At 38.7% G+C, this 13,905-nt stretch overlaps 1 protein-coding gene across 1 annotated transcript in view; it reads right to left on the bottom strand.

The window, feature by feature from the left end:
• LOC139965792 (uncharacterized) overlaps positions 1–13,690 on the bottom strand; it is a 31,087-nt gene extending 17,397 nt beyond the window's left edge. The window contains exons 1-8 of the mRNA XM_071968502.1: positions 13,574–13,690; positions 12,399–12,437; positions 11,280–11,372; positions 10,413–10,565; positions 9,803–9,922; positions 8,820–9,035; positions 7,605–7,754; positions 6,413–6,808 (exon numbers count right to left, since the gene is read on the bottom strand). Coding sequence (XP_071824603.1) covers positions 6,413–6,808; positions 7,605–7,754; positions 8,820–9,035; positions 9,803–9,922; positions 10,413–10,565; positions 11,280–11,372; positions 12,399–12,408 — 1,138 coding nt within the window. The 5' untranslated portion in view covers positions 12,409–12,437; positions 13,574–13,690. The remainder of the gene's footprint in view (positions 1–6,412; positions 6,809–7,604; positions 7,755–8,819; positions 9,036–9,802; positions 9,923–10,412; positions 10,566–11,279; positions 11,373–12,398; positions 12,438–13,573) is intronic.
• Between the last annotated feature and the right edge of the window lie 215 nt (positions 13,691–13,905).

Below are 13,905 nucleotides of genomic sequence, written 5' to 3'. Positions count from 1 at the left end.
ATTGATACAGAAAAAGAACTGTTGAGTTTGAACTGTGTGTATATTGTATAACATGGTACAGCAGTGCACACTGAAATATACCTGCACTGCAAGTCACAGTACTGTGATATTAAGGTACAGTAGACCTGTACATAGTTACTTCACATTTTACAGTGGCAACGTCTGGAAGCACTTTCTGGTCAATAACATATTTTTACAGAATCCCGGTTCCCCAAAAAAAAATACAAAAAAAAAACGGGTTGATTATTAAAAGCATACTTTGTTATATAGTTCTGACCAAGTCACACAAAATCCTCAGATATACTGTCTATGATGTATTAGGCATTGATGTAATGAAACTGATCACAAGATGACTCAACTTGGACCACTGCGTGGAAAAAATCGAGGATGAAGTCGCGTAGTGTGCATCATATGCTTAAGATTACGACTGATGGAAGATATGTACAGTTAGTCGTCTGAGCTCATTAGGGGAAACTGAACATGTGGCAGTCGGCGGTGCGCTATGGTTCACCAAGACTGTCCAGTCTTACCAAGTGACCTTAAAATGAACACCAGTCCTTAACAGGAAACAGTCCGTTGTTTACCATCATCAATTATTCAGTCGAAAAAACCATCAAAATATCTGACTTAATGTGTTTATACTCTTCAAGTCTAGTGGCAGAAAAATGCAAGTGCCTTTGCCTTTCTTCCTACTAGCGAGCAGCAAACTTCACTGGCATGTTAAGCCAGTCCGGAGCGAATTTCGGGGCCCAATATTCTCCGGATCTTACTGTAAAATGTACTCCGCTATCAGTGATACTGATAATCACCTCTTATCAGCCCCTCTATCTTGCTGTGACACAAATATAACTCATTATCAAGTGTTGATCGGTTCGGATAGCGAGAACAAACCAAAGCGATGAAAAGGAAAATTCTACAAAAACAGAGAAGCACAAGAAATTAGTTGTTTCAAGTTACTTAAATATAGATTGTAATGTACAGTACAGTAAAGGAATGTACTCACTACAGTACAACATAGGAAGTGTGGAACCATGGCACTAGCAGGTTCATAGGTTGTAAAGAGGGAGGATTTGGGAATGATGTTTTTGTAACTTTACAGTTGGTCATGTAATTCAAACGTACCAAGGCCACCTATAATAATTATGAAGAGAGCCCATCAACCCCACATACATACAGTGACTTTATTAGAAAGCCTTCACACCCTCCCCCGCCCCCCTCCCATCCCCACCCCACTCTAGGCCATAGCACTGAATTCATCATATTGAAAAGTGTGTGAATCATATTTTAAGAAAAAAAGGACACCTCTACAGGATAGTTCGGTTTCAACCACACTTTAATAAAGTGTGAAGTAGGAAATGACCAAGGACAACACAGCATGGAATGGGTACTTTTTTTTATTGATAGCTTTCTGTACTCATTTAGTCGGAACAAAGTATTAAAGCTTACTACACTTCAATATGATATTTTGGTTTTCACCTAAATGTATATGAATTTACAAAAGAGCAATAAGAGAAGTTCCATCAATGTTTTTACCAAAAATTAGCTTGGAAAAAGAAAACAAAGAGCACCTGTTGTGATGCAAGTCTGAACGAAAACAAAGCTTAAAAAATTACTGAATGGTAGATCAAAACATATGGATTTGAGGTGGCCGAGAGAGGGAGTGAGAGAGGGCAGTATTGCGACTATGCATAAAATGGGACAACTGGAGATTAAAGGATTAAAGGGAGATTAAAGTCCAAAGCAGCACATCTTTTTTCTCATTATTGCGAGCCACAAGTTACAGGCCGCTACGCTTATGAAGCCAACGCAAGTAACTTACAATGTTTGTTGTAACCCTAACTACCAATGGTCATTTCCATCATGAACGCTAATTGACCATTTTTTTAATCGGATCGCAAGTTCCGTTTACAAAATATCAAGGAGGCAGTAACTTAAAAGGTTGTTTTAAAATGTTGCTTATTGATTGGGATTGGACACTGGTCATCAGTTGTTTCACATTCACGACTAAAACTGCCATGCGATAAAACAACAGTGTGGGTAAACGTTACGGTGCAGCTTTATATTGTTCTAAGAACCTGTCATAATCAATCTTTTTCTTTTAATAAGTACAGTATATAGAAAACCGGTACTTGTCTAGATACTGTGTCGTTGTATCTCAACAGACTGCTACACTTCGTTACTGTATTAAGGTTTGCATTAAGTTTGCATCAAGTTTGCACAGAGTTAGTTGGAAAGTTTATACGATGTGTTCTCCAGGAATAGCGTATCCGACGCAGAAAACACTTAAAAGACTGCATTGTATAGAGCCGGAAAATAACAGACTGGTATAAAATGAGGTTGTGTTAACACAAAGGTTTATTCCTCATTATTGGGGAAATTTTCACATCAAATCTTATATAGCATTGTTGTGTACATTTTCTCCTACATGCAATAAACGCTGATTCTATGGAATTTCTGATCCAGTATTTGTCATCATACATCAAAAGCATTCCCCCACCCCGCCCCCCCCCCCAAACATCCAATTCAACTTTGTGGCATCATTGAAAAACATTTTCTTTTGTTTCAGGAACACTACACAATCCATCTCAAATCTGTTTATTGCAGTAGAAAACATTCACAACCATGTTTAGTATTCAAGTAACCATAGCAACATATCATACTACATATCTTCAATACATTTGCATAATTGAATAATTCAAAACTGTATTCCAACCCTCAGCAAAAGACCATGCCAACATACTTCAGATGTAACCAGTTTTCAATCCCATTAGGAAATAAACAGATCTTTGTATCTAGTTTTTGTTTTTGACTCCCCCAATTTTCCAAAATTTAAAATACAACTATATATGGTTATCTCGACTATGAATAGACTGCTGCTTGCATCTTTGCTGAGGTTTGGAGGACAGTTCACTTGTGACCCAATTTTAGCCACCACCGTTCGCAACAAAGTTTGAGACGATATATCCGTGGAAAATCCGACAAAACGCTAAAAGTTGAGAAACATAATTTTTCATGTGATGCTCATCACATGTTTAAAACCTTAAATCCATTTGTGAACATTTGTACCAGGGATAAAATATTTTGGCATTTCTTCAAATTTTCTCTGCCTCTGATTTTGGCCTTTGATATTTCTTTGGTTAATTCTATTATAAATCTGCCCTGTTTATGTCAATGCCACAAAATGGCAGATCTGTAAATATTGCAACCCAACAAATATCTGTCAAGTCAAATCTACGTAACGTTAACATTAAAAATATGTTGACATTTTTTTTATATATAAAATTCAGTTTTGGTGATTTACCAAACTGCCAGCTTTTTCCACCGATATATCATCTCACAATTTACATAATAATACAAAAATTCAATTCACTTGGGAGTCAGTCTAAATCACAGACAAATGTGTCACGAGGTTTAAAATGTCAAACGGTGACTAGGTAGTTTTTAACTTTTTCACAATTTTCCTAAATCTGGCTGTAATCACAACCAAGTTGTAATCACAATCATGTTGTAATCACCAACAATTTTTTTTTCTGGATTTTTCCTTCACTTTCTTTGATTTTACTCAACAATTCTCAATTATCAACAGTTCTACTCGATACTTACACACTACACCTTCAATACAAAACTTACTAACAAGTTTGTATTTTGTGTGTGTGTGTGGGGGGGGGGGCCGAAATTTGTCTGTGATTTTGGTGTCTAATAAGCAACATACACACTGTGCACCGATAGCCATCACTAGTACCTACACTCTCATATGGTGGCTGATATTCCAATCCGGCAAGGATTCACAACAAAGCAATCAATAATCTATCATCCAATTCAATGGTAGTTCTAGTCACTAGAGACAAATGTACCAGGGATACTAAAACTATTTTGGAGAGGATGTAGCAATGTTTCTGCTAATTTATATATATGTCCAATGCAAGGCAAGAAATCCAACTGCCATTTGTGTTATAACGATAGGGTAACTGCATTGTCGATGCAAATTTCCAAACAGACACCAGAGTTTTGAGTGTCACACAGCAACTCTTTGCTGCCTGTTCATTCATTTTGTAGGTAAATTTGTATTCCCTCACATGATTTCTAAGCCGTGTGATAAAATTAAAGTTTGTGAATGACTTTTGTTTAATTTCACCATTTTCTTCAATTCAATTCTTCAGTTATAGCAAACTGTTCCATCATATGGAATAGTCCAGCTATGCAGCGGATTAGTTTTTTTTTTTAAGGTAATTTTTCTATCAAAAATTTTGCATGTTTTTTCACCTACAGCTTTGACATGTCTACAAAGATCATGTCCTATATTCAATCCTATTTCAGTAGCTTTGGACTATAAGTGCACACAAAATGTACATTGCTTGATAGAATTTTTTAAAAGTTAATGGGAATGATGACACCATCTGCACCTGGAGAAAGAGTACTTACCCCTCTTCGCGAGCACGACAAATTTTGACAGAAGAAAAAGCCGGATAAGACGCGATACTATGAGAACCACATTCTCAAGCAAGACACGACACATCGGGGAAAACCCAGATGTGAAGACTGGAGATGATTTCACTTTTAACCAGGATGAAGATACAACGGTCCCAGAAACTATACAACCACCAAACATTAATATCTCTGAAACTATTCAACCCCAAGAATATCTAACCTTAAAAACTATACAACCTCCGAAACTATACAACCTCCAAAACTACACAACCAAAAGACAATAAAACCTCAGAAATTATGAAACCTTGGAATCTTCCGTTGTACCACATAACTACTAAACAAGAAAAGATGACGGGCTTACAGTCCTCTCGAGGAAAGACACTATTCCAAAATGTTTCATCTTGCATATCAACTGATCCAAGAGTTCTAGGGAAAACTGTTCACAAGTAACGTGACCAGAATAAAGAAACAAGTCAGTATGTACAGCTAAATGCAATGGAAAGACAGAACAGACCAAAAAACTGAAACCAAGACTCCCTCTCCGAATGACCTTTTCAACACATTTTAAATTCTGCTTTAAACATCCACACCTGAAACTTACTAAACACCTCTGCAACTAAGAACTAAGAAGACACCTTGACATGTAAACTACTGCAGATAAAAAATTCAGGACTTTGCAAATTTGCTTGGGATGGAACGGAAAACTAAACTGCATTGCAACTGCAGGGACAGGAAGCAAATCATCTCATCATTGACACACAACACTAGACCTATTTCTGCCATGTAAGACTTAATTGAGGCCTGTGAAACTAAAGGTAATAGAAACCAGTTTTGTAGAGGTTCAAAGTTACTGCAGCAACAGAGGAGACAAGCATAACACACACAGGTATTGAATCTACTCAAGGCTGGTGCTTTTCCCGAAGCCGTACTAACTGAAAATTCTACTTTGTCAAGTTTGTGTAAAGATAAGAATTCCTACCATCTGTCAGAAAGCATCAAACTTTTCCTATACGAGCCAAGCGATCAGGAGGAGCACAATCGAGTAATAATGGAAAAAGAAACAACGATCGTTTAAGGTAAAATTGCACACATATTTGAGACAATCAACAATGGCTCATCCAAGTTCCTTCAAAAGTCTTTTAACACGAAGCTGGAAAAAAAATTCATCGGTCTTGTTGAGCTCCTCCAGGTCTCTTCATCTCGGCCTTCCATCCTCCTCCAAGTGCAGATGAGAAGCAACCACTACAGTTGAGATGCACCGAGAGCAATGCTGTACTTGATAACACGAATGCAAAGAAAATTCCAATTTCAGGCACGAAAACAGACCAAATCTATCATCAAATGACCTATTTGGAGTCTTGGTTGTCCTTGAAAACGGACAACCTGATAGCTTTTGACAATATTGTCATTTTTTTGCTTATTTCGGTGTACAAGTTGGTATTTAAGAGCAAGCTGTACACAAGAAACTGAATGTATTCTTTGCATTCATTTTGAAATCAAACCAACATTCTCTCCAATGAGGACATCCTTGTCGGATAGCTAATAAAATCCATATTACGAGAAACTTTTTCCAGCATTGTTTTTATTCTTTACACTCAAATCTCTCTTTTGGAGAATTGGACTTTTGCAGAGCCCACATTCTGTTCACTTGTTTTGTCAACATCCAAGCTCCCACAAGACTGGGATTATTATATATCCATGCATTCATTCCATGGTGATTTTTCTCTATCAGCCCAGTTGTGAAAATTCCTAAGCCATTGCTGTTTAGAGAAATTAAACCACTGTGACTATACTGTAAAAGTCAAGTGTTTTTTTCTTCAACAATACACTTTCTGTGTTGGCAAGTGTTCAAATTAATTTTTTGAAACATATGCACATTTTTTTAGCAGTCAAACAAGAATGTCCCCCATAGGGCCCCACCCCAGACTGACTCCCAAGTGCTTTTTATGAATCACTCCCAAAAATGGATTGAAAGATTACTCACCACTTGTTGATGGGCCCGGCACATCTTGCTGACTAGTACCTGGTATCGATTGCGGGATGTTACTAATATTTCTAACTTGCTGCTGCTGCTGTATGTTAATCTGTTGCGGTGTCGTTCTCGTTTTGCCGGCCGGTTGATTTCTGTTGGTTCCATATTGTCTCCTCTGAGGTGGATATGTTCTTTGAGTGTTCATTTGTTGCCTAACGACCTGCCTGTGTTGGGCAGGCGGTGCTCTTTGCACATAAGACTTTTGTGGGGGTATGAAAGAGTCATTGGAGGGCAATAGTTGTTGTTGTTGTTGTTGATGGAAATCTTGAGATGAATTCGAAGGTTGAAAAGATACTGGTGGAGTGATTGGTACGTCGGGCTGTTGTTGGGTTTCCGGGTAAAAGAAGTCTACGGATTAAAGAAGACATGATGCAAAGTTATATTTCTTTACAAACACAAGGGAGTGAAGAAGGGAAACTCATTACACATGTATGTACAAGTAAAGAAACACTTTTAAAGCGCAGGTCACTTGGATAAGATGTACAACCTTATTTCTTCCAAACCCCATAACATTTGAGTTAAACTCCCAAAGTACCAGACCTAACAGGTCTGTTCATTTATTTGATGCTTGAATGTCTTACTGAAAACCAAGATACTTATTAACGATCAAAGAACTGGAATTTCTCATTTGTTGTATTGTTGTTGATTAATCCTTGAACTGTTATTCATCTGGAATACTTCCATTATAGTTTTCAACATTCTCCTCTTTTCTTTTCAAATTTGGGTTTGACCAAAATATGCCAACATTTTCCAAAACTTTTTGGTAAACCAAGAAGACATTCCAAACCACTGAGGGTCCTATCTAGACTAGGGGTTTTCTAACCGGGGTGCATGAACCCCCAGGGGGTGCGTGAGTACATCCCAGGGGGTTCGTGGGACTTTTCTGAAAGTCAAAACTAGAGTATTTTTGTTGAGCTAACATCTGATGTCATATAATTTAGTAATGTATGCATATGTTGCAATAGTAGTACCCTACCATGCACTTCATACGCGATCTTTTACGAAGCACTGTTATGCATATTATAGTATAATAATGACTCAGATCGTGTCTCTAAAAGTTGGGGGTCTGTGGACAACTCTGACAGCCACCAGGGGTTTGAGGGGGGAGGAAGTTAGGGAAACCCTGATCTAGACCTTAACAAACCTGAGTTGGGAGCTGGTTCACCTAAGGCTGTTCCCGTGGTCGTTGTCTGGATCCTGTACATGTCTTGAGGCGGAGGCATCTGTGAGGCGGTGGGAGAGGCGGCTGGTTTCGGTGTTGGTGCTTCCGTTTTCATTTCACCTGTTTCCAATTCTGCGTAATGAACCAACATAAATCATTGGAAACTTACAAAGGTAACAGCAGAAAAAGCTGGACTATAATTTGTCAAGTCAATGTAATTGCCAAACGATTTTGAAATGGAAGGCAAAAATGTTGTTGGGCATTACTGTAATTTCACGTTCCTGCCAACAGCATATGGCAACTGCCATAAACTTTTCCTCTTACTGATCCCATAAACAAATTTCCTATAACTGATCCCATAAAATTGTCCTACTACTGATCCCATAAAATTTTCCTCTTACTGATCCCATAAACAAATTTCCTATAACTGATCCCATAAAATTGTCCCACTACTGATCCCATAAAATTTTCCTCTTACTGATCCCATAAACAAATTTCCTATGACTGATCCCATAAAATTGTCCCATTACTGATCCTTCCTTGTTCAACGTGTAATATAATTGTCCACTTGGATGGCAGTTACTTGAAGTTGAATTAGCCATGTGTGCATGACACTAATCCAAGGAACACATCAGTCATTCATCTCGGAAGCCTACCGTATGGGGAAGACAATACAATTCTTCGGGATTAAAAGAAAATCCACTTTACTACGAATGTCCCAAGAGAGATTTAATGAGTGTTGTAAGTTGGTAATATTCTTAACAATGTAAAGATTTGCTCTTTTTGGAAAACAACAGAACTCTCCAGGATATTAAGCCATTTTTTGGGAAGGGGGGGGGGGAGTTTTAATCTATTGCCCCTCTCAGGTACTTACTAATATCATTGCTTGAAATGTCACCACCCTTTTCTACCACATCATGATTGTAAATCACACCACCTTTATCTACTCGACCATTTCACTTAATAACATGTGATTAAGAATGCTTTGGACAAGCACTTTAAGCATTGTAATCGGGTCTGAGTGTTTTTCTTCTTTTTCTCTCCTATAGGGTCCTTGATGGGACTTGAGTGTCCCTCCTGATCCTTTTCTTTCTACTTAACTAATACAGTAAGAGCTGAGATTCTTTACTATTTAAGAAGAGTGAGATTAAAGTGTTCTGATTCTTTTGTATTTGAGAATTCTAGAGCTTTTTTTACCGGCGACAGAGAAAATGATTTCCTCCTCTCGTTCTTCCTGCGTTGTGCTCTCCATTTCGGCCGGCGTCTCCTGCTGTTGCTGTGGTTGCTGGACACTCAAGAGTTCATCTTCTTCTCCCTTGTAAATATCTTGGTCCAACTGCTGCTCCGTCTCTTCCTCATCGTCTGGGATTTCCAGAGGTTCCTCTTTTATTTGCTCCATCATCGACTCTTCCTCTAAGAACCAAAGAAACCCAAAGAATAGGGGAATACTTTTGCGTAGCAAAATTCATACGCCAAAATTGTGTCACTCGTTAAAGGCAAATGCAAAGTCAGACATCAGGGTTTTGCACCCCGAGCAACAAATAACTAAACATCAAAACTGTTACACAATATCAATATACAAATAACTAAACATCAAACTGTTACACGATATCAATATACAGTAAACAACAATTGACATCACTTCTGTGTATTCCTCACAGGCATTAGAATGAAAACTTTATATTCAATTTCATAAAATTCTCAAAAACTTTGAACACTGGGCTGATATTAGAGAAAAGTTTGTTTGTCCAAAGGTAAACCTGAATCGTTTGAAAGTTGTCCAAACAAACTGTATGGCAGAGTGCTCTTATCTACAAATGAGGGTATTTGGGGGAGGTGGGGAGGAGGACTATTCCATGGATGGTGAAAACTCCAACCTTGTCAGAAAACCAACAATATTTATTGCATATACTTCAGTTAACTTCATATAAAGCAAGAAGCACTCAGTCTCATTCCGGTGCATAGCAGTGGTCAGAAAACCAATTTTGTAGTCCAGGGTGACGACCAGGAAACTTTATCCACACCAGGCCTGCATTATCCAACCAAGTTTATCCAAAGTAAATCAGACCATTTCTAAACTTGCTGTCATGTTGACCATTCCCTACTGGCTAGGGGAGTGTGTGAAGGGGAGAGTGTGAAGGGGAGAGGGGGGGTAGGCTTCGGGAGCACCTACGACGTACCTGCGTCAAAGGATTCCCAGGCGGAAGAATCTTCAGCTGCATCGATGTCTTCCTCTTCTAGATTATCAAGTTCTTCGTCTTCAGGGTAGGAGGCAGTATAACCCACCAAATAAACAACACCTGAGAAGATACAGGCAAGACGAGAATTATTACAATTCATTCATCACAAACAGGTCTTCAAAGAGCAAAACAGCAGTGATATGTTTATTACAGATCAGGTAGTTGGCAAACGTTTGTGTACATACCTTTACCAGATGGCCGGGGCTGAGGTTGGGCACGTTTTGTTTACCCAAGATGGCACTTTCAAAACTTGTTCTGGCAATCTCGATGGTATATTTAAGTGTTGACTTAACCATTTGGCTTTCACAGACCCAAGTTCTTCAACGAACCCCTTGTCAACCCCCAAACAAACTTCAAGCACCCCCTCTTTATGGGTCTGTGCTCCCCATGATTGTAGTGGACCCACCCACTTTCATTGTAATGTTTACACCCTTGTAGGCCTCTACTCTAAATGTTACCATCTCTTCATGAGGGATCAGTGTAAGATCATAATTTCTTTGTTACAACAGAGCTGTATGTGAAGCTGATGTCAAAGGTCAGTTCCACTTACTTGGTCCCTGGACACTGAAGGTCACTTTTTCTCTGGGCATCAGTTTCAGATCAAGGTTTTGTTGGAACATGACTCCGTGTACGAGGGTACAAAGGACGTATTCGCCTTTGCTGGTCTTCATCACTATCTGGCAGAAACTTTTGGAGCTCTCATCTGAAGAATTCAGAATGAAGAAGACATTTCACCGTCAGACAATGTGGAAAAACTTATTCTGAACAAGTTTATATTTATTGGACACTTGTCACTGATTACCACAAATTAAAATCTTTGACGATATAACATCATATGAGAAGCAAACAAAGATTACTTATGTATTTTCAGTTTGCATGTAAACCAAAAAACTAAGATTAACCTTGTTGATCGAGTCTTTTATTTAATTCTGAGAACCTGAGAGAACCTTGATGTTCATCCTTCAGAAGGGCGATATTACACTCTGGTTTGAAGAATGGGTGGCTTGGTGACCCTTAAAATTTGACACTGGGCAATAGGTGTGTTGAGTGGATTAACCTACTACTTGGACCATTTTATAGCATAAACGATGTAAAAATTACATTCCTCACAATTCATGTTTAAAGACACCCTTTTTTATTCATGAAGTCTCTCTTTTACTAGGAGCGTATACATTTCAATATTTACCTTTAATGAACGAAGCAGGAACTTTTGAGAATTGTTCCTTATGATATCCTTGTGATATCACCTTGTTCACCTATTATCCCTATCACCTATTATCCTTGTTATCACCTTTTATCCTTGTGACAAAGCAATTATGGTGTAGAGGGGTGGGGGGGGGGGGTTAATAGGAAGGGGTTGGTTTCTGTTATGACAGTAAGTTAGGGTACAAGCAGCAAACGTCACACTTGAACTTACCGAGATCTTTTCTGCTGTCTATTGCAGCCATGGAGAGCTGTACTTCCTCTCCCATGATCTCGGTGTAGAGCTTCCCAGGCTCTAATGTCATTCCTGTCAGCACAAGGGGAAAAAAAGATGAGCTATTTTATCAATTTCTTACAGATTCAATGGGTCAGCACCAACAATCAGCATCCCAATTATCCAGCACACTGAAAAACAGTGACCATCAATCTCAACTTGTCCTTCTGCTACATCATTGCATATATATTACATACACATGGACAGTGAAACAAGGAGACAAATGAACCACATTGAGTTAATCCAGAACAGAGGTGGTCCCAAAGGGTGAAGGCATGAGGCATTCCTGCCCCCCTATTCCTCCCAACAACAGTTGCCATCAGTCCGCTCAGGTGATATAAAAACTGAGGCCCCTCTTCCATCTAAATTTGCCTGTGATGTGTACTATATACACTATTAAACAGGTTCATTTTAGCACTTCCAAAATGATTGGCTCAAAACAGTTTGCTGGAATTCCACTTGCCCCTCAATCCCAGCCCCCCCCCCCTTCTTGCTTTAGTCTGTAGAGTGAGGGTGCTCTAGTTGTTACCTTAAACCACAGAACAATGCAAATTATAATATTGGAAATTGAGCTTGGTAAGCAACATATGATTAGTTTGGAACAATTGCACATAACGATGCGCACTAATCAATAGACATTAGCAACCCACTGCATACTTTCAGTCCCTTATGAAATCTAAGTTCCCCTCTACACTCAAATTCCTTCCTCGGATGAAAACAGGCGCGTAGCCAGGAATTTGCCAAGGGAGGGGCGAAAATGTAGAAAAAATATCAGAGCCATAGATACGGCATTGCATACTATCTAAGCGTAGCGCCAACATGGTTGGCGCGAAGCGTACAAGAAAATTTTGCCTGAAAATGCCTCCCAGATTGCTGGAAATGGGCCAAATGGCACTTCCCAGGCCTTGTAAGTTGCCTCTTAGCATTTTCTCTTTGGAAATTACTAGCGATATCATAAAAACATAAAAAAAAAAAAAAAAATATGCTCAAGGGGGGGGCGGCTGCCCCCTTCGCCCCCCCCTTGGCTACGTGCCTGGATGAAAATACCCTACTACTCACCCCAAATCATTTCGGATGTGATTCTCTTCTTTGTCACGACTGCAAAGCAATGAAAGAAAGAAAACATTGAGGACAAATTCACATTAAAGGGACAAGGTATAAACAGCAGAGATTGATAGCATCAGAAATCACATCAATCTATATTGGAAGTTAGCAAACGAAAGAATTTAGGACGGGAACTGATCATCAAAGATTGAATTTCAAGTGTAATAACAAATCAATTCTATTATAAGCAAGGTTTTCTTGGGTTTACAAATGACATACTGTAGCAAATTTTGGGCATCTCTAGAGCAATTTCAAGCTGGTTTGAATCGATTTCTTAGTATTGATATGTACATTTTCATGGGGGAAATGTTATGGATTGGTACTGAGTACCTAAAACGTCTTGGCAAGTAGGGATTAGGTTTAACATCAGACCCATCCTGATTTCAACTTTCCCCAGCTCTGCCTTGCTATTTTCGGAGAGATCAAAAACTTAATGTAGCTATGATTGGCTACTGTTCCATGTAGCCTATGCAAAATATCAGTATGATTGTGCATGGTTAAAATGTAAAAGGGCATTAATGTTAATAAAAGGATATCCTATATAGCATTAATAACGATCTGACTTCTGCAAAATGAGTGAAACAAATCATGAAAATTGTCTCAAATTGATGTTTCCTAGTTTCACTGTGGCAATTTTTGCCATTTTCGTAATGGATTTGTGGATTAAAATTGCGATTGTAAAAGTGGTTACAATTTGCGTCACAAACACAGTAACTAGTGTCTATCAGCAAAGCTACGTATATGTTATGTATAACACTAACAGTAACACTAACCAGTAACAGCATGGGACGCGAATTTAAGGGAACACGCTAAGTTTCCGTATAACACAATGTATGTACCACTACCAGTGCTAGGCCTAGTACTAGTACTGCTACTAGTACTGTACTAGCCTAGACTATTACTATTAGTATTAATACTATTACTAGGCTAGGCCTATCCTACTTTAGCTGAGAACTTAAATTGAAACGAGGTTGGTTAGTGAGAGTTCGGGAGTTATTTACAACGCAAAGCGGAGGGAATGATATGTGAAAAGGAGTTTCTTAATCTGCCAGGAATAATGCCTCTATTGATGTCACAAAATACAGGAAGTTCGACCTCAAATGTGACAAAATACCAAAAAAATAACAAACCATGGGCTGCATTCTTTGTCTTCTTCTGGATGATCAACGGTCGAAAGACGGAAGTGACGCCTAAATTTAAAGTTGAAAGGTTGGCAAAGCAACGTTGAGTAGAGGGCGTTTCACATATTCCCGACACAGAGCCGTATATGTACGGCTCTGTCCCGACTTTTTCCAACAAAAAGTTTCTTTCATAGTGAGACGAAAGGTTGGTCAGACATTTAAATTAATTTAATCAAGAACTTTAATGTTCACTTTGAAAATTACATTTTGATACCTTTCAATTTTTGTACCTACGTACTTAAATATTCCTGGTAAAGGATTAATGTGCTTGTAACAAGCAA

The sequence above is a fragment of the Apostichopus japonicus genome, chromosome 1, assembly GCF_037975245.1.
Source record: "Apostichopus japonicus isolate 1M-3 chromosome 1, ASM3797524v1, whole genome shotgun sequence".
NCBI classification, from domain to species: domain Eukaryota; kingdom Metazoa; phylum Echinodermata; class Holothuroidea; order Aspidochirotida; family Stichopodidae; genus Apostichopus; species Apostichopus japonicus.
This window is presented reverse-complemented; position numbering and strand designations above follow the sequence as displayed.